Source organism: Sus scrofa, chromosome 13 (genome assembly GCF_054392235.1).
Source record: "Sus scrofa isolate SSC_HxYL_T2T_F1_AM1 chromosome 13, Sscrofa_HxYL_maternal_Yorkshire_Landrace_v2.0, whole genome shotgun sequence".
NCBI lineage: Eukaryota > Metazoa > Chordata > Mammalia > Artiodactyla > Suidae > Sus > Sus scrofa.
In genome coordinates, this window is record NC_139395.1 from 152,310,382 (window position 1) to 152,336,979 (window position 26,598).

The following is a 26,598-nucleotide window of genomic DNA, read 5'->3' on the forward strand; positions in this document are numbered from 1 at the left end:
TATTTTTATGTAAGACAATTTTTTTTTTTTTTTTTTTTTTGCTTCTTAGGGCCACACCCAAGGCATTTGGAAGTTGCTGGGCTAGAGGACAAATCAGAGCTGTAGCTGCCGAGGCCACAGCCACAGCAACACCAGATCCTTAACCCACTGAGCGAGGCCAGGAATCAAGCCCACCTCCTCATGGATCCTCATCGGGTTTGTTACTGCTGAGCCATGAAGGAAACTCCTGATCCTTTTTTTTTTTTTTAAAAGAGAAATAATTCAGTGATGTTATTTTTAAATTGAAGTATAGTTGATATATAATGTGTTACTTTCGGCTGTACAGCAAAGAGATTCAGTCGAACCTATATATGCATTCTTTTTTTAACATTCTTTTCCATTATGGTTTATCATGAGATATTGAACATAGTTCCCTGTGCGATTACCGTAGGACCTCATTGTTTATACATTCTATATATTGATCTATATAAAGGTCTATATTGATCTTTTTAATGTCTCTATAGTTTTGCCTTTTCCAGAAAATTATATCACAAAATCATACAATACGTAGCCTTTTCAGATTGGCTTTTTTCACTTAGTAAGTATTGAAGCTTCCTCCCCGTCTTTTCATGGCTTGGTAGCTCCTTTCTTTTTTACAGCGAATAATATCCCAGCGTCTGGATGCTACACAGTTTATTTATCTACTCAGCTGCTGAAGGACATTTTGGTCACTTCCAAGTGTTAGCGATTCTGAGTGAAGCTGTGGTAAACAGCCGTGTGCAGATTTTGGTGTGGACGTGTTTCCTTATTTAACGCTTTTGAGCAGCAGGCTGATAGGAAGAAAGCGGCGTGTGAGGAAGTTGAGTCTGGCAGCCCTGTGCAGGCGGTGATGTGGGGAGAGGAACCAGGAGGTGGCAGAGGAGCAGTTCAGGCAAGAGGAGAGAGGCTGGTCCGGGCAGGTGGCCTTGGAAAGGTCCGATCCAGAGTCACTGACTACAGGAGGGACTGCGGGAGATGAGAAAGCCGATGGGAGTCCAGGGCCAGGGCAGGCAGCCAGGACAGATGCTGGCCTGTTTGAGGAGGGGAAGTGGATCAGGGGGTTAGGCAAGAGATGACCTCTCTGGGTCCCTGAAAGAGCTCCACGAGACTTTATGCTGAATAGAAACTGGGAGTTTCTGTCGTGGCTCAGTGGTTAATGAACCCAACTAGCATCCATGAGGACGTGGGTTCCATCCCTGGCCTTGCTCAGTGGATTGAGGATCCCGCATGGCTGTGAGCTGTGGTGTAGGTTGCAGACATGGCTCGGATCCCATGTTGCTGTGGCTGTGGTGTAGGCCAGAGGCTACAACTCCGATTGGATCTCTAGCCTGGGAACCTCCATAGGCAGCAGGTGTGGCCCCAAAGAAAAAAAAAAACAGAAAAAAAAAAAATTGAACAGAAATCATCTCCAGGGTTAGGAAAGGGGCAGGGGTTCTGCCTCGGGCTTGCTGGGAGGGCAGGGAACAGAGGCAATGTGGGCTTGGGGAGGCAATGAGTCTGTATTCCAGTCCCACCTCCTCCACTCACTGTCTCTCTGACGTGGGCATTTACCCAACCTGGTTCCTCATTTGTAAAATGGGGTTTTCTCTCTCTACTCCCAGGGTGGCTGGGCAGATTAAATGAGGTCAGGGAGGTAAAGCTCTCCCTGGGTTGGCTCATCCCTGGCCGTCTGTGGTGGGCACCCAGCCCTGGCACCCCGAGAGGCAGGAGCCCAGAAGCTGCTTCCTGGGGACCTGCCTACAGAACCAGCTTGGCTTACGATCTCTGTCTCTGTTTTCACAGGAACTACCTCTTCAGACTCAGCCTTGCCAACGTCTCCCTCCTTCAGGTACATTTGCTTCTCTTCCCTGTAATTGCCTTTGTCCTGGGGGCCTGGAGCTAGGGCAGCACAAGAAGCAAGATTTAAAATTAAGCCCCCAGGGTTGAAAACAGGAGCCCTGCGCTCTTTTCACAGGGACTCGGGCACTGGCTGTCCAGGGAACTGCGGGGAAACTCTTGGGAAGTAGGGGCGCGGCCCTGGAAACCCTGAGACAGGCATGGGGCTCCTGCATCGTGCAGGGGAGCTGCTGAGGACAGGAGGAAAAGAGCCAGGTGCTCCTTTTTGCTGGACCAAGGATGCAGGACTTTCAGCGCTACAACCAGTGTAGTATGAGGCAAACTAGAATAGCTGGTCGTTGTTAAGTCCAGAGCCTAAATCCACAAGAAGGTCTCTGGAAAGGGTGTCCTTGGTTCCTTTCTTAGCCTGGCCTGAGTGATCCCATTCTAACTCAGCGTTTTCACTGAGCTGTGATTGATTTATCATTTGCTGCCAAGAAGGACTCCCCAAGCATAATTCCCTAAGTGCTTTGGGAGGCATTTTAATGGGACTCCTTGATCCAGAACATTTATCCCAGATTGAGAAACAGATGCCAAATCATCTCTGCCGAGGCTGAACGTTCTCGAGAAAGGAAGGCCATCTCTTCATCAATGTGGGAATAACTTCAACTCTTGCATCTGGGGGAGACTTGCTGGTCTCCCGTGACCGAGCGTTCACTGAGCTTGTGCTGTGTATCAGAAGTGAGCTGGGGACAGAGGGGTTATGAGACAAGCAGAGTCGCTGACCTCTGGGGCCCACAGCACAGCCAGGAAAAGATGATGAGGGAAACAAAAAACATGATCAGAGAACGTACAAGGAGTGAGTCTGTTGCTGGGCTGTTCCGTATAAAGCTTCATTAATGAACCCTGGCAGGGAAGGAGAGATTTCCTTGGTGAGCTAGTGTGACATTCTAGTCTAGTTTCTTCTTGCTGCACCTGGGTCTAGACCCCCAGGGGCCATTGCAGCTGGTTGCCACAGAAGAGGTATAAGGGAGCAGAAAATGTGTGACCATCAGAAGGGAGGGGCCAGGAAGAACTAGGGGAAATTAAAAAGAAATGCCATTCTTCCATTTATCTGTCCATCGATCATCCTGTTCCTTACCAGCCAACCTGCATGTTCATCCATTCAACCACCCACCCAATAAACATTTATTGAACACCTACTAAAGACTAGGTCCGGTTTCCCAGGCCTGGTACTAAGCATTTGAGATCCCAAGGTGAACCAGGCTCAGTCCCTTGCCTCAAGGAGCAAGCATGTGAGATCTTAAGTGATTCCCTTTCCTAGGTGGGAACCACGCAGCATGTTCCTGGGGCCTGGGCTGGAGCAAGGTGGAGTAAATTCCCAAAGGCAGCATCCCATGGCCTGCCATCTTGATTGGTCACCTGAAGCCCAGCCAGTGCCTACTTAGCAGTTGGCATCTGTGGAAAATGAAGCCAAGATGCCAAACCCAGGAGGAGGTCAGGTCCTGGGGCAAACGAGTGCAGAGATGGTCTAAAGTGGGTGGGAGGATGTCAATGCAGGAGTCCTGCTGGGAGCTCAGGCGGTTGGCTTTCTATTAGGTCCCCATGCTTTGTAAATGAAGGTCTTCTGGGAGCAGTAAAGTGGCTAGAGGGGAAAAAGAGAGACACGGGCACGCAAATAATGATGGTGAAGGACATAATATAGGAATATTCAAATAATATAGGAAGCCTGTTGGAAGGGGTGCACTGGTGGCCCAGAGGCACAAGGAACCTCCAAGCTCAGCAGAGTCAGTAAAGCCTTCCCAGAGAGTTTCCCTTGGGCTGGATCTTGAAGGATGGGGTTTGAAAGGCAGCTAAGGAGGAAACCCAGAGGTGTGAAATAGCACGGAGCACTGAGGGGGCCGGTGTGGCAGGATCACCGGGTGAGAGTGGGATAAAGTTGGGAGATGAGGCCCAGGAAGAGTGTGAGGCTACATCACAGAGGATCTTCATTGCTGAGCAGAGGGGTCCATATTTTAGTTTGAAGGCAAAGAGGTTTAGGCAGAGCAGTGGCATGAACAGCTGAGATGTTAGATCACCCAGCCCAGTGCAGAGACTGGATTAGCAGAGGTGCTGCTGCTGCTTAGAAGAAACTGCAGTAATCCAGGTGATTGATGGGGAGAATCGAATGAAGGCAGCGAAGTGGGGATGGAGAGAAGACAGAAGAAAAAATCCTCAGGTGGCAGAATCATACAGGGTCACAACACCACACAGCTCCAAGGAGCACCAGGCACATTGTCTTCTGTATGAAGGTGACTCATGGAGCTGGGGAAGCTGGCAGCCCTGGAGGGCTTAGTGAAGGCTCAAACCGCAGTAGTGCCATCTAGGTTTCTGCCTTGCAGAGTTGAGTAGCATAAATCAGGATGGAACTGGAGCTAGCCTGACCCCTAGACACTGGTTTTCCCTTGGTTGCCCACTAGCATCACCAGAAGAGCCTTAAAAAGCACTGGTGCTGGAGTTCCCGCTGTGTTCCAGCACAGTGGGTTCAGGATCCAGTGTTGCCACAATTGTGGCATAGGCTGCAACTGCTACTTGGATCTGATCCCTGGCCCAGAAACTCCATATGCCATGGGGCAGCCCAAAAAAAAAGCGCTGGTCTCCAGGTCCCAGAGATTTATTCTAGGGTACAGCTGGGCACTGGAATTTTTAAAAGCTCCCAGGTGATTCTCATGTGCAACTAGATTTAAGAAACACTGCTCTAGGAGGTTAAGAAGACCTTTCCTATAGATGCTGCCCAACTGCCCTTGGGTTTGACTTCCCCAGGTATCCTTGACAGCTGACCCGCAGGTCCCGGGTCTTATACCTTACCACACATTAGGACTCTCTGGCTTGATGATGAGGCCCTGCGCTTGTTTATTTCAGTTCTGTGTGGTTTTGGTTTCAGCCAGGGGAAACCAAAACCTTCTTTCTCCCAGCTCTGTCTCTCATGCTTGGGGCAGGGGCCAGGTCTCGGGGGCTTTTCTGAAGGGCCCTGCAGACTACCCACAAGTGCACCAGGAATTGGTCTCACCACCTTGTCTCTTAGGACCCTGACTCTAGTTCAGATTGGATTCTTTGTAATGGAACTAAGGAGATAAATAAGTACTTTTCGTGTTCACATCCCCACCTCCCCACCGTAGTGGGTACCACCTGGCTACAAAGAGGAGAGAACAAGAGAGGAGTTGGAGTGGGCCATCCAGCATTCCCTCGACCATCCTGGAGGCAGACCTTGGCCTCTGATCTCCTGGTTGGTCCTCTGATGAGAAGGCCCTGACTTTTGACCATGAAAGCCGGACGACACTGAGCGCTCCTCCATTGCCCTGTCTAGGGCTTTGGGCCCTGTTTATAAGCTTTCAGTCCACGGCATCTGCGATCCCAAGTGGCTCACAGCAACTAAGTGCTAAAAATGAGCTGCGCCACTTTGCTGATAGGAAGATCAAGCCCCCGCCCCAGCCCGGCTTCCTTTACTCTCCTACTGCCTGGGGTTCGCACAGGGCTGTAACTCTTCATTACAGCCAACCGATCCTCCCACATCGCCCCAGGGTCTGATTTAACCAAACTGAAACCTCAGTGCTTTATTGGCAGTTTAAATAATTAACATCCCTTAAAGAAGAATCTAAATGCAAACAGTTTATGCAACCCTGTGTCCATTAAAAGAACGCCTAAGTATCCAACCCCTATTAAACAATTTGTATAAACTACTATTCCTTAAGGAAAATAGAAAAACCCAGCCTCCTTCCCAGTTCTCCGAGCAACAAGGGAGGAGAGAGATGCAGTTAGCAGCAGAGGGGGCAGAGTGTATGTGTGTGTGGGTGGTCCGTGTGTGTGTGTGTGTGTGTGTGTGTGTGTGTGTGTGTGTGTGTGTGTGTCTGTGTGCGCACACAGGGGAAATCAAATCAGCTCAGCTCACCAGTGATTGTTATTTATCAGTGTAACTCAATAAACTGGTGTGGGAAAGAAAAGATGGCAAGTGGTCCACAGTGTCAGGGGACTGCTGAATGATAAGCTTACTTGGATTTGTCAATCAGGAGCTCATGAGCGACTTGCCAGAGCGGTTCTGGGGGAATGACATGGCTGGAGGCCTAATTGCAATAGATTTATGGTCTTGGATTGCCACATGTCCTGCAAGTGCAGAATTGGGCAGTGTTCTGCACATATGCATCAGGACGCATATGGGGCTTTGTTTGTGCCTGGGCAGATGGTGAGGCTGATTCTGAGTTCTTTTCTAGTTAGCACTGCATTGTCCAAACTAGGCTGGCAGCTCCAGAGTTGTTTGAAGTCTAAACTCGGCTTGAGTGGTAGACTTAATGCTCAGAAGATGTTTTAATGTTCAGCCATGGTCTCTGGTGTCCAGGGGTGTCGCTGAGTCTCTAAGGAGATTATCCTGTCCCTGGCTGTCTTGACTGCTTTCTCCTAGAGCAGAAAACCGTGCAGTGTCTCTGTCACTAGAGATTGCCATGCTGGAATTTCTGGGCCAGTCCTAGTTGAAAGCATTCTGCGTGGCAGATTGATCATACATGCCTTACCTCCACTCCTTCAAAAATTTCACTCAAAGAACAGTGAGACATTTCAAAAGGTAAAGATCTGCAATGACAGAGCAAAAGAGATGTCAGTAGAGAAGAGATTAAATGCATTCTGGGGAGATAGAAAGTGGATGGAGCAAATCATAACTGATTTAACAGAGCAGAACAGTTTACAGAGAAGATATGGCAGAGAAGCAAGATGACTCCCCAGAAGGCCTCAGAAATTGGGCTGTTGGGTATTGTGGAATGTGAGGCGAGGTATAAGCCTAAAAGGGGGAAATGGTTATAATTACAAAAATTGCGAGGTTGGAACCCGGATCTCCTGTCCCATCCCACACAGCGATCCCTTCCTCCAGTTTACCCCTCCTCCAACAAAGGGAGATGAAGCCCTTTGCTTTAAAGACCCAACTGGTGAGGCTCCAAATGTGGACTTCAGGAAAGGGGAAATTGCACTGATGGGCTATAGGGCTAGAACACTATTTCCTTTTTTTTTTTTTCCCTCTTTTTTGTGCAGTTTATTTGTTGAAGAAACCTGGTCATTTCTCCAATAGAGTTTCCCACAATCCAGATTTTGCTGATTGCAATCCAAGTGGTATAATTTAACATGTTCCTTGATTCCCTGCATCATCTGTAAATTGAGTGTTAGATCTAAAACCTTTATTCAATTTAGATTCTGGCAAGATTACTTCATAGGTGTTACTGTATACTTTTTTTTTTTTTTTAAGAACAGAGAACTTTCTATTCAACTATTATGACTTTGCATTTTGTGTGTGCGTGTGTGTCTTTTTAGGGCCAAACCCAAAGCATATGGAGGTTCCCAGGCTAGGGGTCAAATTGGGGCTGCAGCTGCAGGCCTGCACCACAGCCACAGCAACTCCGGATTCTGAGCTGCATTTGTGAACTACACCACAGCTCAGGGCAATGCTGGATCCTTAACCCACTGAGCAAGGCCAGGGATTGAACCCTCATCCTCATGGATACTATGTGTATGTTAACCACTGAGCCATGATGGGAATTCCACTGTACACTTTTTTTTGGAGGTACATGGTATCTGATTTTTCTCTCTCTTTTTTAATGTTAGCAGCTATTGATGATTGTTTCCCAAATCTGTTAATTCTTTCTCTCTCTTTTTTTTTATGGCCACACCCAAAGCATATGGAAGTTCCAGGGCCAGGGATCTGAGCTGCAGCTGCAACCTACACTGCAGCTGCTGTGACACCCGATCCTTTAACCTACTTTGCTGGGCCAGGGATCAAACACACACCTCCACAGTGACTCAGGCTGCTGCATTTGGATTCTTAACCCACTGCACCACAGCAGGAACTCCAAAATCTGTTAATTCTTTAGGTGTTACAATGTACTAGCTGGACTATTTCTACCAGGAGAAACTTCTCATCTACTATTTGATCACTCAATGATATAGTCATATAGAAAAGGCAGGACAAATCTTTGATACTCTGTATTTATTCTCAAGTTTTCAAATAATGATCTGGCTTGGTAGCATCTGTCAATGATGATCAGTGAATTTTATCCTTTTACTATTATTGCAGAATCATGGCTTTAAACATTGTTGATGATGTGCCAACCCATTGTAGTTATTTCTCATGACTATCCCATCTTTCACCAGTAGGGGGCCTCTTCAAGTTAGCTCCTGGGCCCTGTGACCCTATGATCCTAGTGGTCTTTGATTTCATTCTTACCATTTGGTGTGAGGAGATATTCTAGGCCCATCTTATTCATTTCATGCCCCAGACCTGCAGTTAGATGTTTCTCTAAGAAACTTTAATTCCTTTCAGTGGGAAATGGTTAGTGATTTATTTTTTAATATAGAAAAATAGCCAGAAGTCACAAAACTTTTGAGGAAAGGCTCTAAAGTGAAAGATCAAAACAACAAGCAAACAGTGTGAAGGAAGCTATAAGAAACAGGGACAGGGTATTCCCAGGTGGCCTAGTAATTAGGACTCAGTGCTTTCACTGCTGTAGCTGAGGTTCGGTCCTGGTCTGGGAACTGAGATCCCTTATAAAGCAGTTACATGCTATGGCAGAAAGAAAGAAAGAAAGAAAGAGAGAGAGAGAGGGAGGGAGGAAAGAAGGGGGAAAGAAAGAGGGACAATGCAAGAAGTACAAGAAAACACTTTTTATATTAATTAGAAAAAACTAATTAGAAACTTTGAGATATAAATACATATTTTGTTTATAAAACACTAAATTAAAAATCTAGAAATTAGGAGTTCCTGTCGTGGCTCAGTGGTTAACAAATCTGACTAGAAACCATGGGGTTGTGGGTTCGATCTCTGGCCTCGCTCAGTGGGTTAGGGATCCGGCATTGCCATGAGCTGTGGTGTAGGTCACAGATGTGGCTTGGATCCTGCATTGCTGTGGCTCTGGTGTAGGGCAGTGGCTACAGCTCCAATTCGACCCCTAGCCTGGGAACCTCCATATGCCATGGGTACAGCCCTAGAAAAGACAAAAAGACGGAAAAAAAAAAAAAAGTAGAAATTAGAGTTCCCATTGTGGCTCAGTGGTAACAAACCTGGCTAGTAACCATGAGGACATGGATTCAATCCCTGATCTCACTCAGTGGGTTAAGGATCCAGCATTGCCACAAGCCATAGGTCACAGACTCAGCTCAGATCCCAAGTTTCTGTGGCTGTGGCATAGGCCAGTAGCTGCAGCTTTGATTCTACCCCTAGCCTGGGAACTTCCATATGACGTGGGTATGGCCCTAAAAAGACCAAAAAAAAAAAAAAAGGTGTAGAAATTAAAAATATGATTGGGGAAATAAAAATTGAATTGAAGGCTTAGAAGATAAATTGAAGAAAAACCTCTCAGACTAGAAACCATGGGGTTAGAACAACAATAAAAAACAAGAATTGAAAAACAGGAGAGAAATAACAGAAAACTAGAGGATCAATGCACAAGGGCCAACAGTGGATTGGATTTATGAGTTCCAAAAAAGAGAACAGAGGAAAAGATGAGGAAGAAATTAAGGATGAAATAACATGAGAAAATTTGCCAAACGGAAGATGAGTCTTCACATTGAAAGGGCTGACTGATTCTTCAAAAGAGACCTGCATAAGGCACATCAGTGTGAATTTCAGGACACTTATCAAAGAGATGATCCTAAAAGCTTCTAACTTTTTTTTTCCTAAAGAAAAAAAGAAAAAGAAAATGGCCGCTACAAAAGATGGGGAGTACGGAATACATCAGACTTCTCAATAGCAACACTGGAACCTAGAAGACAATGGAGGGATGAATAAATACCTTTAAAATTCTGAGTGAAAGTTATTTTCAACTTAGACTTCTATATCAAATCAGTCAGTCAAGTTATGAAGATAACTTGAATCGGACAGGCAAGAATTTTAAAAAATTGATCTACAGTGTTCCTTTTCATAGGAAGATACTGGAGATGTGTTCTACCAAAATAAGCAAGTAATTCAAGAAAGAAGGAAACTAATCGTGGGATTCAGTGAACAGGGAAGGAAAGGAGGTAAGTCCCAGGTTAACAGCCAAACGGGAGGTCCCCCTGAAACCAGTTGATACTGGGGCAGGAAGCAGCAGGTTGGGACAGGAGAAGAAGGATGAGCACTAATAGGTTAGCTGAACCATTTTTGTGTACAGTTGGCAAATGATGTTGAGAGGGACCACTGGGCATTTGAGAAACATCAGTGATACGTATATTACAAAACAAGCCAATGAAGGAAATCAAGACAAAAATTCAGTCCAGAAAAAAACCTCATCATTGATTCTCAGATGCATATGTTTTCACATTTTACTGAGTCTGAAATCAGCCCACATCTTTCTGTTGAAGGCTTCTTACAGTCACTGTTGGCCAGACCACAAGTCCTGATGGAGTTGTACCACCTGTGAAGGCATGAACTTGATCATCATTCCTAGTGTTCTGACCAGACAATAGCAATCCATTGACATTTCAGCCCACAAACCATTTTTGGATCATGGAAGGAGGGAATATGAGTCCTGGTTATAAAGCCTTCTATGGACACCTTCTGGTAAGATCACAAAAATCCCAGCAACCAACCTGTAGGATGGGGTCAATTACTTGGAAGAAATTCTGGAATAATTGAAGAATTGCTGCACCATTAACATCCTGAGTGGTTCAAAAAACAATGGTCTAAAACAAGCAAAACAAACAAACAAACAAACAAAGAATAAAGTGAATGCTGAGGACTGAATAAAAAAATTATTCAGAAGAGATGAACTCTGAATTTAAAGGTTTAAGAATAATTTTGCTTACATTTTTCTTTTTTATATATGTAAGATTAATATATGATTAAAATACATATCTAAGTAAGAGTACTTTCAATAAGACCACATTAAAAATTTAAGTAAAAAAGGAACTTAGCAGCATTTTTTGTTTTTTCTTCTTAGGGCTGCACCCATGGGATATGGACGTTCCCAGGGCTAGGGGTCAAATCGGAGCTGCAGCACTAGCCTGCACCACAGCGACAGCAACGCCAGATCCTTAACCCACTGAGCGAGGCCAGGGATCAAACCCGCATTATCATGGATACTAGTTGGATTCATTTCCACTGCCCCACAACAGGAATTCCCCCTATTTTCTTCCTTAATGGTTCACATTATAATCAGTTGTGTCACACATTCAGTGAAATCTAAGGTACGAGTGGGTAGCTGTGAACAATTTTCACATATTCACAAAAATGTAAATACCAGTGTTGATTTTAATTTAAAGTATTAAATAATTATATTAAAATACTAAATAATTATAATTTCAAAACTATACTGAGAGACCAGGGAGAGGGGAAATGTATGTGTGCTTTGGGATGAGGGAGAGTGGGGTTGGGTGATGGAAAAAGCTTTCACCTCCACAACAGGAAGCAGAAAGGGAAGTCTGAGATTGATACATATTTTTGAAAAATTGGATTTAAAAAAAATATGTACAGAAAAATAGCTAAAAGAGTCAAAAGTAGTTGTCCTTGGAAAATTTCACTGGGGTGTGGGAGGAGTCAGTTGCTGGGGTTTTTTAAAAAATAATTTTTTCATACTATTTATCTTTTTCAACTCTGCGCATCATTACTTTCATAAAAATAATTTTTAAAATAAAATAAAAATAAATAAAATGACTCAAGCCTGTTCTGTGCTGTTATCATTATAAATATACATATTCTTTTCAGGCCATATGTTCTAACTTTTGGTTTGAGAAATCTCACTGTGAGAGGCTGTAGGATGTAACAGAGAGCTTAGCGCTGGTATCAGTTGTCTGGGTTTGCATGTTTGGTTTGTTGCTTTCCAGCTTTGTGACCTTGGACAAGTTGCTCAACCTCTCTGAGGTTCATTTTCCTCACCTGTAAAATGAACAAAAGGCTATGTATTTCACTGGCCGAGGTGAGGCTCAAAGGGAGAGGTGTGTCAAGTGCTTGTCCTGTTGCTCAGCTTCATGTGACTTTAACGCCTTTTTTTTCTTTTTTCTTTTCTTTTCTTTTTTTTTTTTTTGTCTTTTTAGGGCTCACTCGCAGCATATGAAGGTTCCCAGCTAGGGGTGGAATCGGAGCTGTAGCCGCCAGCCTACGCCAGAGCCACAGCAACGCGGGATCCGAGCCGAATCTGCGACCTACACCACAGCTCATGGCAACGCCGGACCCTTAACCCACTGAGCGAGGCCAGGGATCGAACCCACAACCTCATAGTTCCTAGTCAGATTCATTAACCACTGATTGTACACACCTGTCCGCCATGAGTCCCGAACCTTCGCAATGGGATTCCCACCCCTTTAGAAATAACACTGCTGCCTTCAAAATGCTTCCATGCTCAGGGACCCCAAATCCCCAGCAAGATCTCTTTGTCACACAGTCCCCCTGCAATGGCCGACTGTTCAGAGCTTTAGGCCTGGACATCTGCAGTGTTTGTGCCCCTTTCTGCCCTTAGTGGCCCTGAGTTGGCTTGTTTATATCCCTCATTCCCCTCACATCAGGGTCAGTCTGGGAACTGATGGAGGTGCTGAGTATGACAATGGCTCCATTGTTCCTGTCCACAGGAACCCCATGGCTCTGTGGCCAGATGCCAGGGCCCATGTGCCCTTCTCCAGAGTCTGGGAGCAGAGGCCTGAACTCTAGGCCTGGCATGGCAGGATGAGCCCAGCCTGGTCATCAGCCTGATGGCAGCATGACCAATCTCGCCACCCAGCTCCTGAATCCAGGGTCTGCAGAAATCAGCCCTCCTGATGGCCACATCCTGGGGCCATGTTTGGACTGCAGCCCTGCGGCTCCCGATCTGGCATCTTTTCCTCTCCCACACCCTGGGCCCTGGAGCTTGGAAGGCAGTGACTGCAGGCCTAGAAGGAGCTTCATTAGAAATTAAATGCAGGTGTTTTTTTTTTTTTTTTTTTTCCTTTATTTGCCCATTTACCTGTTTGGGTGGAGGAGTTGCTTCTTCAGAGTTTGCTCTCCCAGGACAGGTAGTCAATTGCTATTTATACATATGACCCAGAAGTACGTAATGAGCCACCTGCCAGGGCTGACATTGCCTGAACGTGAAGGGTGTCACTCCTCCCCCAACTGCCCTTTAGTGGCTGGTGGGGGAGGGGGCTCTCAGAGAGCACAGGCAGAAGAGATGAAGGGGACAGGGGCTTTTGGGGTGGAAACAGCCCTCTCCTAATGCCACGGGCACTTGAGAACAAGTAATGGCCTCTGGGTCCCCAAGCGGAGGCTCCGTCCCCAAAATATGACCACAGGATAGAGCATGACTTGGGGGAGGGGTAGCAAGTGAGAAAGATGAAGTCCTAGGTTCTTGAGACAGTGGGATAAGGAGAAAAAAACACACATAACCTTTGAACCAGGAACATGGGTTCCAATCTCTGCTCTCCCGCATGAGGCAGCATGTGGTATACATACAGAACTCGAGTTTCTTCATCTGTTAGGAGGGGGGAACAACACCACCCCAAACCAACCCACTTTGCAGGGTTGGAGTGGGAAAGTGAAATCCATCTCCTGTGGCTAAGGTTTGCAGATCCAGCCTTTCCTGCCTCCCTGCCTCCCATTCACCCATTCAAGGGACATCTGGCACATACCAGAGGCACCTTTCCCGTCTCCCACTCAGGGCCTGGAGTGGGATTAAAGGTCCTTCTTGGCTATTCAGAGCTTTCTTGCTGACCTGAGGAAGGAAGGGCTGGGGAGTTCTGGGGCCTCATGGACGTGATGCAGGTGGAAGAGGTTATGGCTCCAGGCCTCCCTGACACAAGCAGGTGTGATGGGTGTTGGGCTGGAGCACATGTCTCTGGATAAGGAGGTCTGGCAGCCTTGCTGGGCCCAAGTGGATGTCTTGAAAGGAACCTTACCCTGCAGACTGTGACTGGCCCTTTCCCAGCTGCCTGTTTCTCCAGCCCCCGCTGCCGCCTGCTCTGGCTGCGAGTGGCACAGCCGTGTGATGTCTGTGTGCTCCTCCCACAGGCCACAGAGTGGGCCTCCAACGAGGACACGCGCCGCTCCTGCCAAAGCAAGGGGAAGACGGAGGTACGTGGCCATGGTGGTCAGGGCCCTGGCTTGGAGTGGGCAGGAGGCTTGTGGTTGTGGGGATGGGGGAAGGTGCAGAGTGCAGGCACGAGGCCACCTGCATGAGAGGCCCAGCCTGGATGAGCTGGGGGCTCCTGGCGCAGGTGAGGATGCAGCTAGAGCATCTGGGCGGATGGTAAAGCAGAGAGGGAGGTGGGATGGGGAGGGGGTCGTGTACAGATGCAACCTCCACTTCAGAGCAGGGTGGATCTGGGGCAGAGAGGACTGCTTCTGAATATCTGTGGTGCAGCAGCGTGAATGAAAGACACGTAGTGCCACAGCTGGAGAGCTTGCTCCTCTATCACTTTCCCTTTCTTGCTTCAGGAGGAGTGTCAGAACTACGTACGAGTCCTGATTGTCACTGGCCGGAAAGTGTTCATGTGTGGGACCAATGCCTTTTCCCCAGTGTGCTCCAGCAGACAGGTGGGGACGGCACAGGATCGGGCAGACAGAAAGGGACACCGAAAGGTTCCCTGGCCCAGGCACACAGCCTTGGAATGGGCTTGCCAGTTCAGCACAAAAACCAAAACAAAAAGGGATGCCCAGTTAGATTTGAATTTCAGATAAATAACAAACAGTATTTTAGTATAAATATATCCCCCTTGCAAGATTTGGGATATACTTATACTAAAAAAAAAATTTATTTATTGCTCCTCAAAATGAAACCTCACCTCGGAGGGTCCTGACTCTTGGCACAGCCTCTCCTTCCATGATGGCTGCTCCCTCAGTGGGACTGTGGGGTGGGCAGTGAGGAGGAGGTGGGGGGTGGGAGAGGCCCAGACAGACCAGGTATCCAGGAGGAAACAAAACTCTGGGGAGGAAGGAACAGGCAGCCCCAGGGGCTCAGGGAAAAGCACCCCATCTCCTCTTCGTCCCCAGGTGGGGAACCTCAGCCGGACTGTGGAGAAGATCAACGGTGTGGCCCGCTGCCCATATGACCCTCGCCACAACTCCACAGCTGTCATCTCCTCCCAGGGGGAGCTCTACGCGGCCACCGTCATTGACTTCTCAGGTCGGGATCCTGCCATCTACCGTAGCCTGGGCAGTGGGCCACCCCTTCGCACTGCCCAGTATAACTCCAAGTGGCTCAATGGTAAGGAGACCTTGTGTTCGTTTCGAGGGGGGCCCCCTGGTTCTGACACAGCAAGCCCACCCTGACCCCCATCAGTCTTCCTTCCTGCCCATCCTCTAAAAGGGCCCAGAGTAGGGTAGATGGTTTCCCAAGGATCTCAGCCTGTCCAAGATGGACTCGGGTGAGATCACAGATGCCCTGAGGACGCAGCGCAGATGGAAGGCAGGCTGCAAAGACAGAGAAAGAGTTAGGAAGCGATGAGGAGGAAAGGTTATGGGAAAGAAGAGATTTGGGGAGGGCAATATGAGTTTCTTGCCCCTGAGAGCTGAATCTCTGCTTTCCACTAACAAGCTGTGTGGCTTGAGCAAGTACTTGACTTCTCTGTGCTATAATGGTCTCCTATGTAATATGGGGACAATCATAGTTGTATCTCACAGTTTTTTAAGAGGATCAAACAAGGAGTTCCTGCTGTGGCAGTGGGTTAAGAATTCAACTGCAGGAGTTCCTGTGGTGGGAAATTTCAGCCAAAATGAACCCAACTAGTATCCATGAGGATGTGGGTTCAATCCCTGGCCTCGCTCAGTGGGTTCAGGATCCAGTGTTGCTGTGAGCTGTGGTGTAGTTTGAACATGTGGCTTGGAGCGTACATTGCTGCTGCTGTGGTGTAGGTCTGCAGCTACAGCTCCAATTCAATCCCTAGCCTGGGAACTTCTATATGCTGTGGGTGCAGCCCTAAAAAGATGAAAACAAAGAATCCAGCTGCAGATACTCAGGTGGCTACAGAGGTGCAGGTTTGATCCCTGGCCCAGCACAGTGGGTTAAAGGATCCAGTGTTGCCGCAGCTTCAACTCGCACAATTACAACTCAGACTCAGTCCCTGGCCCAGGAACTTCCATATGCCTCGGGTGCAGCCCTTAAAAATATATTTTTTTTTCAGTTAAGAGGATCAAATGAGCTAATCCATATAGTGTCTGGTACATGGTGCTCAGTCATACATGTTAACTATTATTATAACTGCACTTTGTACTGGAGGTGGGAGCAGGGTTAGAGTGCCCCCCCGCCCCCGGTCACCAAGCTGTCGGGGGGTGTCAGGATGCCCAGCTGAGGAAACTGGCCATAGCCGAGTAGTCCCACCTCTGCCCCCTTCCACCCTCCTGGCCTGACCCACCCCTTGTTCCTCTTCTGCCTCCAGAGCCAAACTTTGTAGCAGCCTTCGATATTGGGCTGTTTGCCTACTTCTTCCTGCGGGAGAACGCGGTGGAGCATGACTGTGGGCGCACCGTGTACTCTCGGGTGGCCCGCGTGTGCAAGAATGACGTCGGGGGCCGCTTCCTGCTGGAGGACACGTGGACCACATTCATGAAGGCCCGGCTCAACTGCTCCCGCCCGGGCGAGGTCCCCTTCTACTACAACGAGCTGCAGAGTGCCTTCCACCTGCCCGAGCAGGACCTTATCTACGGGGTCTTCACTACCAACGTGTGAGTCCCTGCCGTCTCCCAACCCCCTGGATGTCAGCGACATGCTCTGACCTGCCCTCACTGCTTGGTGGCCTCAGGCACATCCCTCTCAGAGCCCTGGTTTCTCTTTCTGGAAAACGGGGGTTGCCGTGCCTTCTGCACCGGGTCCTTGGAGGACTGTGTGGCTGAAGGGGTGTGCACCTGCTCTGGGCTGCTGAGAAGGGCAGTCCTGGGCTAGATCTGGGGAAAGTAAAAGGAGCTGGATTGTGGCTCCGTGAAGGAGGAGCTTGCTGGTGATGAAAATGCAACAGGTTGCTTTCCGTGAAGGGATGGCAGCTGCCCCACGGGGGAGACCTGCAGGGCTCCTTACCCTCCCAGCCTCAGGACTCCAGGATCCTGCTACATCGAACGAGCAGAGTTTTCTGGAAGTCCTGACCGCACTGGCCAACACAGGCTGGGAATGAGAACCTTTTGTTTCCTAGGTGTGAGGAAGGGTAAACCCTCTGGAGATTATGAGACCCTCCTTCCGCCACCTCCTTCGTGTAAAGGCTGACCCTTCAGGTGATTTTTGTGTCTGAATGGGCAGCAGAGGCCGAGAAATGTGCGTGTTTGTGCAGGATGCTGTGCAGGGTTCTTTGTAAGAACGTATGAGCCGTAGAATGGTGTTTGCTTTAGGCCCCAGCTGGCGGGCGCTGGATGAGGACCAGGCTAGTGATAGGAAGGACAGTCTCGGGGGTGGACAGGAAGGAGAGTAAAGCAAGGGAGTTGGAGCGGAGAAGCCACAAGGCAAGGACATACACACAGCTCAGCCCACACTGGCCATGGGCTGATGGCTGGGACTTAGCAACCAGCCTGCTGTCAGCAGCAGAAGGTGGACAGGTGGGAGCCAGGAGCAGGAGTCACTGGAGAAGCTTCCAGGGAAAATAATGACATTAGTGTGGCCTGCAAATCATTTCTGTGTTGTGCACCTTCTCCATGCCAGGTGCTTGTCATGGTGAAGGTCAGGGGGCTAGGGGACACATCAGTGAGCAAGAGCAGACCTACCTCTACCCATAAGGAGGTTACGTTCTAGAAAGAGTGGTTATTAAATGCCCAGTTTTAACTGTGATAAATGCTACAAAGGGAAAGGGCAGTGTGCAGGGAAGCCATGATCAGTATGGGGGAAAGGTGATCAGGGAAGACTTCCTGTAGGAAGCGACTGGGAATTGACTAGGGGAGAGGAGCGTTCCAGCCCAAGGGAGCAACATGGACAAAGCTTTGGGGTGGGAGGAAATGTTTGAGGAACTGAGCAGAGAGATGTGAGGCAGGAATCTGGCGGATGAGAGACAAAAGACCAGAGAGTCAGCTAAAGGGTAGGTGTGGGAGAGTATGCCCACGAGGGCTGTGTAGACCACTTTAAGGGTTTTGATCTCCATCGTAAGAAGTTATTGAAGGGTTTGAAGCGGGACCAGGACTAGATTGGATGTGCTTTTTTTTTTTTTTTTTTTTTTTTTTTGTCTTTTTAGGGCCGCCCCCATGGCACATGGAGGTTCCCAGGCTAGGGGTCAAATCAGAGCTGTAGCTGCCGGCTACAGCCACAGCCACAGCCACACCAGATCTGAGCCATGTCTGCAACCTACACCACAGCTCACGGCGACACCAGATCCTGAACCTACTGAGCGAGGCCAAGGATTGAACCTGCTAGTCAGATTTGTTTCCACTGAGCCACAATGGGAACTCCTGGATGTGCATTTTGTGACACTCATTCCAGCTGCTGTGTGGAGGAAGGCTTAGAGGAGACGGGACAGGCTGCGGGGACAGCACAGCATCCTGGAGGAGACAGTGAGACCTGCGACCAGGCAGAGGGGGAATGAAATACACGCCTTTGGGAGAAGGAGTGGGTGCAGAGAACAGCCCTGGAAGCATGGTGGAGTGGAATCCTCTCTGAACTGTCCACCTCCGACTCATAGAAATGTCTGATTCTGTGACTGAAAGGGATCTGAGAGGTCATCTGGCTCTGAGTGTTGGGCTACAGCACAGATTACTGGTTTAGCAACCAGATTTGTTGTTGTTGAATTTTTTTTTTTTTTAGTCTTTTTTTAGGGCCACATCCATGGCATATGGAGGTTCCCAGGCTAGGGGTTGAATCGGAGCTACAGCTGCCCACCACAGCCACAGCCACAGCAACATAGGATCCAAGCTGTTTCTGCAACCTACACCACAGCTCACAGCAATGCTGGATCTTTTAACCCACTGAGCAAGGCCAGGGATCGAACCTGTGTCCTCATGGATGCTCATTGGGTTTGTTATCGCTAAGCCACGATGGGAACTCCTTGTTTTTTAATAAGGTAGATACAACAGAATCAACTGGAATAAAAATGTCAGAGTATAATATATTTAGTAAGGGTAAGTACTGTTTCATGAAAATTCATTGCAAAATGTATATATGTGCATGTATGTATGTGTCACAGTATAAAATATATTTCTTACTGTGGGCCAGGGACTAAAATGTTTGAAGACCACTGACTCTTTCGCCCTCCCACGGGTAAAGGAAGGGGATAGCAGCACAAAAGGCTCTACCAGTGCTTCTTATCAGTGGGTCTCTCTCAGAGGGTTTCCAGGATGTGAGGGCCATATCTCCTCCTTCTGCGATACCCCCATGGGGCAGAAGCCCCCAGGCTCATCATAGGTGCTTTTTTTTTTAGGGTTGCCCCCACGGAATTGAAAGTTCCTAGGCTAGGGGTCGAATCAGAGCTACAGCTGCCAGCCACAGCCACAGGCAAGCTTTTTTCTTTCTTTTTTTTTTTTTTTTTTTTTTTTTTGCTTTTTAGGGCCATACCCATGGCATATGGAAGCTCCCAGGCCAGGGGTCCAATCAGAACTACAGCCACCAGCCTACGCCACAGCCACAGCAACTCCGGATCCAAGCCGCGTCTGCGACCTACACCACAGCTCACAGGAACGCTGGACCCACTGAGCGAGCAAGGCCAGGGATCAAACCCGAAACCTCATGGTTCCTAGTCAGATTCGTTTGCACTGCACCATGACGGGGCTCCTCATCATAGGTGCTTAATGAGCCTTGGCGCTGTGCCATGCTGTGACTTGACAGCTGGCCATGAGATTTAAGGGGAGGATGCTGAGCATCCCACCATCTCTTGCCTTTCAGAAACAGCATCGCCGCATCTGCTGTCTGCGCCTTCAACCTCAGTGCCATCTCTCAGGCTTTCAATGGCCCGTTTCGCTACCAGGAGAACCCCAGGGCTGCCTGGCTCCCCATCGCCAACCCTATCCCCAATTTCCAGGTACAGCTTCTCCTCGCCTTTCCCTCTCCTCACATATCATCTTCCCCTAGACTACCAGCCATGAGCTAATTCCCAACTGCTTAGCACAAGCCAAATATGTCCCTGCTGGTCTACGCCCATCAGTGGGGTCTGTGATGGTTCCCTAAGAGTGTGGTAACCTCAAGGCTGTGGAGCGAATAAAGGAGAGCAGGTGGGATGCAGAGCAAGGGAGCTTGCTCCGAGCCATCTCTAAATGTGACCCCCCTCACCTCCAGAGAGGCAGAGGAGGTGGGACCTCAGCTCTACTCAGTGTAGGGGATTTGGGGATTTTGGCTGGAGTTTGCTTGCAATCTACCCAGCATGGATACTAATGCCTGGAAGGTCTCTGGGTGCCGGGAGTGGTCAGGGCCCAGCCATGGGTGGTGTGATGAAGGGGAAAGAGCCATGGGACAAAGAAAGCTACGGATGGTTGACTTTCATATCCATCCAACTCCCTGACCCAGGAGCAGTATGGAGCAGGGAGAGACCCCAGGCTTTACAGTTCTACAATCCGGACCCAGATCTAGTGCCCCCAGTGTGTGGCCTTGGGCAAGTCACTGAACCTCCTTGAGTCTCTTTACCCTTATCTGGCACATGGGGATAATACAGTCGACCTCAAAGACTTCAGGTGCCTAGAATGTAGTAGATGCTCAATAAATGGAAGTTGCCATCCAGCTTTGGTGTAGAAGGCATAAGAACCTTGAGCTGATAGGGACTTGGCAGAGGGAGGGCAGGGCTTGGCTCAACACCAGGAAGGGGGCCCCTATGGGTGAAATCACAGGACACTTGTTATCCACAATCAGATGACCCGTTTTTTAGATAAGCCAGTCTCCTTTTCATCTCCCTGTCCTCTTCCCCATCCCCTGGTAGGTCCCTCCTTCCCTACCTTCCCAGCCTTATTTTCCCTTTGTTTCTGAAACAGCTGCATTTCCCTGGAAGAGGATGCAGGGCACCCTGAGGGTGTGTTGGGGGTGGGGGGGGGATCTGGGATTGGAGAATCAGAGTCGGATTGTGAGCAAGGAGGAGGAGATAGGGGATCACTGTCGCCCGGCCTCTGGGCACGCGTGACCCGACTCCCCGCCACAGTGCGGCACCCTGCCCGAGGTGGGCCCCAACGAGAACCTGACGGAGCGCAGCCTGCAGGACGCGCAGCGCCTCTTCCTGATGAGCGAGGCCGTGCAGCCGGTGACACCCGAGCCCTGTGTCACCCAGGACAGCGTGCGCTTCTCACACCTCGTGGTGGACCTCGTGCAGGCCAAGGACACGCTCTACCACGTGCTTTACATCGGCACAGGTGAGCCCGCCCCACCCCGCCCTGCCTGCAACTCCCAGTGGGAGGCGGTTGAGGGGCGGGGGCTGGGCTGCGAAGTTCTGGGGCCTTCAAGGCCACCCTGGTCTGGCCCCTCCAGAGTCAGGCACCATCCTGAAGGCGTTGTCCACGACGAGCCGCAGCCTGCGGGGCTGCTACCTGGAGGAGCTGCACGTGCTGCCCCCCGGGCGCCGGGAGCCTCTGCGCAGCCTGCGCATCCTGCACAGCGCCCGCGCGCTCTTCGTGGGGCTGAGCGACGGCGTGTTGCGGGTCCCGCTCGAGCGGTGCGCCGCCTACCGCAGCCAGGGGTAAGCGGGCGCCGCGGGACAGAGCGTGATGTTTAGCTTCGAAACAGCCCTTCTTCTCCAGAGGAGAGGGCAGAGGGGAGGTGCTCTTGTTGCAGACCCGGCCCTTGGACTCTTTAATCAATAGAAATTGATGAGGCAGAAGGAGAATTTCAGGCAAGTCTTTATTGGAGCTCGTGCTGTGAAAGCAAGTAACAGCTGCTCTTTCTCGCTCTGGGAGAAGAGCTGCTTGGGCCCCTCTTTAAAGAGGGGACAACAGGGGTGGGTCTGTGCGTTCGGCAGGAGGCTTAGCTTAGGCGGTCTGTCCACCCCCTTGGTGCTGCTGTGTGCAGGGATCCTGCTCAGGTACCTGGTTTTTGGTCTTGGCATCTCAGAAATGGCAGCCAGTTGGTGGCCCTTTTGTATTTTATTGTTCATAATTGGTCCGACTGCCCATGTGTCATTTAGTCCCTTATAGTTTTTTTTTTTGAATTCTGTTGTTGGAGGAGATGTTTGTCCGTTGCCAGCATTCCGGGAAAGGGTCCCAGGTCCCAGGCTCTCTCACTTTGAGTCAGCCCCCAAGTTTGCTCCTCTAACTTCCCGACTTAAGAGACAGAGAGAGCCTGGCATGGGTGGGGTAGAGGTGAGGACCCACGTGAAGACGGAGCATTCGCATCCCAGCTGCTCTGCCGTCAGTTCTCCCTTCCTTCGCATCAAGTGATTCCCAAGTTTGGCAACAATGACACTGGCATTTGGGAGGGAAACAAAAGCCTATTCCCAAGCCAAATGCAAGCATATCTCAGGCTCCTAATCACATGAAACTACCCTGAGCTGGACGCCCTCATTTTGGAGATAATCAAAAGTTGCCTTTAGCTGGCACAGCCACAGCCACCTGGGCTCCCATGGCCTTTGCAACACAGGGACCTCCTGTCTATGCCCATCTGTCCTCGAGATTTGGGAGACAAATGGCTTCCCTGCTGCCAAGGGTTGTTCTCCAGCTCCAGCGCAGCATGCCAGGAGCTGAAGAGAGGCCTGGAGGGCTGGGGAGGAGGCAGAAAGGTCACGGTATTACAGGGTAGAGAGGAAGGGGACAGTGGGCAGACACCCAGGCTCCCCTTGACCCCAACACAGGGCACCATGAGCAAAACACCAGACATTTGCTAAGCACTCCGGTGCTCAGAGTGCGTCACAGGGCTCTCAGCATGAGAGGAGGGAGGCAAGACAGAATAGACCTGGAACACTCTCGTGTCTCTCAGAGCTCTAGCTGTCTGGTTGGGGAGAAAAACCTTGGCCTGAATCTGACATGTGGGGAGAGACTGTGGGTAGAATGAATGGGATACATGTGGGGACATTGGACACACCCGGGTCTCCATCGAAGCTCCATCATCTACCAGCTGTGTGAACTTGAGCAAGTTACTTAACCTTGTGAGCTTCTGCTACCTCACTGGGAAAATAGGGAGAAATTGGTTTGGAGCAGATGATATTTAATTTTGGCAGAGGCATTGAAAGGATTGGGAATAAGACTTATGAAGTGCCTAGTCCAGCGAGTCATCAGTGACAGCTAGTGTCCTTGTTCCTTTTTTATTTTCACAAATGCATTGAGGGGCCCTCCAGCCTCCTGGGCTCCCCTGAGTCTCAGAATCTGTGACATTGAATGTAGTGACATTGAATCTGTGACACTGAAAGTGACATGGACACTGTTTGGCAATGAATCACAGCATTTCCCCCATACCTCGTGTTCTTCTGTAACTCTTGGATGATTCTTAAACTTCACATATACCTTGTTCTTTAAGAGGTTATAAATCCTGGAAGGCAAATCTAGTGTCCCAGAATTTTTCATACTCCACCAGGGGGCCACGCCCAGCCCCAGGCACAAAGTGGCCTTCCACATGTGACTCATTCTGCGGTTGATGGATTGTTTGGCCTGAGAGGAGGCTGGTACAGGAGAGGAGTGGGGAACGGGACTGGTGAGTGGATTGGGGCCAGCTGAGGATGCCAAGGGAGGATTTTTGACTTGAATCCCATGACTGGAGGCACCAAAGTGGTCTCTGAGCGGCGGAGTGGAGTGACAGGCAGTATGAATAGGTGTTTTATAAAGATCAATCAGACAGTGGTGAGCAGCATTGTCGCGGGGCAGATGGTTCGCCAGCGTGAGCTGCTGTGGCTCTAGGCCAGATATGAAGTCATGGGATCTGCAGTGGAATGAGAGGAAGGACGATGCAGGTGCTTTTCTCCACTCACATGGTGCTGCAGGCAGGGGACAGAGAGGTCACACAGAGTGTCCAGGTGGAACAGCAAGGGAGCCAGAGGTCAGTTTGGAGTCTGATACTTTCATCCTATTTGTTTTCCTGAGTTTGAGATAAGAGCCCTTGATGTGTTCAGTGGAAACCCTGCCATAAAGTTATAGGTGGATCTCAACATGTGAAATATGAGGTCTCGTTATTGCAAAGCTAATAAAATGACCAGAGTAGACAGTGCTGTCACCAGGCTGTGAGCTCCAGGAGTCTGGGAGCCAACTGCCCATCACACTATATAAGGATTTGTGCTATTGGAGTTCCCACTGTGGTGCGGTGGGTTAAGAATCCAATTGCAGCAGCTCAGGTTGCTGCAGAGAGGCAAGTGCAATCCCTGGCCCGGCCTGATGTAGGTCACAGCTATAGCTGTGATTCAGTACCTGGCCCAGGAACTTCCACACACCACAGGTGCAGCCAAAAAAAAAAAAAAAAAATTTGTGCTGTTTTGAGGCAGTTTGTCATAGGGTTTTACTGTGTCACACGATAGACATTTCACACTGTTTTCCTCATTCCTCCCCAAGCTGGCAGGAAGCTGAGGGGGGTAAGCAGAGGCCCATTCAGGTCCCTGGCTCTGCCCAGAATCCAGGGCCTTGTCTCAAGCCCCCTCCTTTCACCCAGGCCAGGCTCAGCCCCATGGGGCACCACCAGGACCCTGGCCTGGCCAGAGAGAGCCCAGGGCTCAAGGAGGAGGAGCAGAGGAAATGAACCCCTGACTGGCTCTACAAAGCAGACATTTGATGCGTGAAGAACTGTCCCCTTCCTCCCTCCACCAGGCCTTTTATGCTGCCTTGGAGGGAGGGGTCCCTCTCAGCCAGCTCCTCCCAACCTCGCTCCCTGGCAGGGGGTCTGGCCCCCTTCTCCCCCCTGCTGCCATCATAAGTAATGGCCACTTGCTCCCAAGCTCCACCCTGGACAGCTCCCATTGTGAAACTATTGCTATACAGCACTGGAATCCGCCTGCTTGCAAATTCCGCCATCCATCTCTGTCCTGCCTCAGAGCCCATGGAATAAACCTGTTCCCTTTTGTAACGGCTGCTTGAGACATTGCCATAAAAAAGACATGATGATATATTAGTGGTCTGATGGCTGCTTTTGTGAAAGGAACTCTAAACTGCCCCCATTCCTACAGTCTGAGACACACTTTAACTCGCCTCTGCTTGGAGCTTTAATGTTCTTAAGACCCTCTCTGCTCTGTAAGCTTTGCAGTGAACTTTGGCCAAAAGCAGCGGATGTGGACAAGAAGAGAACTCAGACCCTGGCACCGGGGGAGTCTTGCAAGTCCCCTCAGGGGACCGGGGCGGTGCAGGGCAGGGCAGGTGTCTGGGGAGAACCTGGTCTCCTCTTTCTTCTCTGGGGCAGTTGAGAGCAGGAGAGGCTGAGAGGGTGAGGGAGCCTGAGTGGCCAGCATCCCCTCTGCATTTGTCTTTGCTCTTTTCGTATCCCGTCCTGCATTGGAAAGGCAAGGCGCTTCATCTCTTGCCTTAGGAACCCTGACCAGAGTGGCCCCAGGACAGCCGTTCTAATGCCATTCATTGCAGTCCCTGGGGAGGGTTTCAAAAACCTCAGTGCCTGGGCCTGCGCTAGCCCAGAAGGCCCAGAAATAGGCAGGTTTTCTGTTTTGCTTGCTTAAGCTTTTTAAAAGATCCCCAGGAGATTCTAATTTGCAGTCAGGGCTGGAAACAACTGTTCTAGAACTTGTTAGGCCCTAGATGAAAGAAGTAGCATGAGGCAAAACTGCTTTCTTCCAGAATCTTCTGTTTTTATCTTGTGTAACCCAATTCAGATGTTCTGCTGTTATCCGTTCTCTCTACTGGCAGACAGTTATTTTTGATGGATAGAATCTTAGGTAATATTATTAATATTTATCACTAGTCACGGCTAGTTATTTTTTATTATTTAATTTGTGTTGCTTATAAAGTGCCAAATCATTGTTTCTAGCGTTTGATACCCATTTTTTTTCTTTTTCTTTCTTTCTTTCTTTTCTCTTTCTTTCTTTTTTTTTTTTTTTTTTTTTTTTTTTTTTTTGCTTTTTAGGGCTGCATTAGCAGCATATGGAAGTTCCCAGGCTAGGGGTTGAATTAGAGCTACAGTTGCCAGCCTACACCATAGCCTTAGCAATGCCAGATCCTTAACCCACTGATCGAGGTGGGGAATTGAGCCTGTGTCCTCATGGATACTAGTTGGGTTCATTACCACTCAGCCACGATGGGACATCCTGATACACATTTCTGAGAGCTGAGGGAAATATACATGGGAGTAGTCTTTTTTTTTTTTTTTTTTTTGTCTTTTTGGCATTTCTTGGGCCGCTCCCGCGGCATATGGAGGTTCCCAGGCTAGGGGTCTAATCGGAGCTGTAGCCACCAGCCTATGCCAGGGCCACAGCAACACAGGATCCAAGCCACGTCTGCAACTTATACCACAGCTCACAGCAACGCCAGATCGTTAACCCACTGAGCAAGGGCAGGGATCGAACCCGCAACCTCATGGTTCCTAGTCGGATTCGTTAACCACTGCGCCACGACGGGAACTCCAGGGGAGTAGCCTTTATTGAGTTCTGATTGGCTAAATCTGCTAGCAGGAAGGTTGGCCCAAATGTCAACCAGTGAACAGAACCTCAAAACCACAGATTGAGGAGTTCCCATTTTGGCTCATGTGGGTTCAGAACCTGACTAGTATCCATGAGGACACAGGTTTGATCCCTCACCTCACTCAGTGGGTTAAGGATCTGGCAATGCCACAAGCTGTGGTATAGGTCGAAGACTCAGCTCAGATCTGGTGTTGCTGTGGCTGTGGCTGTGGTGTAAAGCTGGCAGCTACAGCTTCGATTTGACTCCTAGCCTGGGAACTTCCATATGTTGCAGGTCTGACCCTAAAAAGAAAAAAAAGAACAACACAGGGTGCCAGGATTACTTTTGTATGTGTATTTAGTCCCTTGATGTCTAGTTTGATGCATTTGCTGGTGAAATACACCCAAATCAAACCA

The 26,598-nt window shown here is 49.3% G+C and overlaps 1 protein-coding gene across 19 annotated transcripts in view; it reads left to right on the plus strand.

The window, feature by feature from the left end:
• The window catches only part of SEMA5B (semaphorin 5B), a 132,040-nt gene that overhangs the window by 96,843 nt on the left and 8,599 nt on the right, over window positions 1-26,598 (plus strand). For 18 of the 19 annotated variants that reach the window (XM_084990998.1, XM_084990990.1, XM_021070256.2 and 15 more), the window contains 8 exons: window positions 1,801-1,846; window positions 13,799-13,861; window positions 14,225-14,323; window positions 14,780-14,993; window positions 16,165-16,450; window positions 19,575-19,710; window positions 20,815-21,022; window positions 21,138-21,345. In XM_084990998.1, the coding sequence (XP_084847124.1) occupies window positions 1,801-1,846; window positions 13,799-13,861; window positions 14,225-14,323; window positions 14,780-14,993; window positions 16,165-16,450; window positions 19,575-19,710; window positions 20,815-21,022; window positions 21,138-21,345 (1,260 nt within the window). Of the gene's footprint in view, window positions 1-20; window positions 157-1,800; window positions 1,847-13,798; window positions 13,862-14,224; window positions 14,324-14,779; window positions 14,994-16,164; window positions 16,451-18,670; window positions 19,151-19,275; window positions 19,711-20,814; window positions 21,023-21,137; window positions 21,346-26,598 lie in introns of those variants that run through there. The other variant, XM_084991005.1, reaches the window with a different exon arrangement.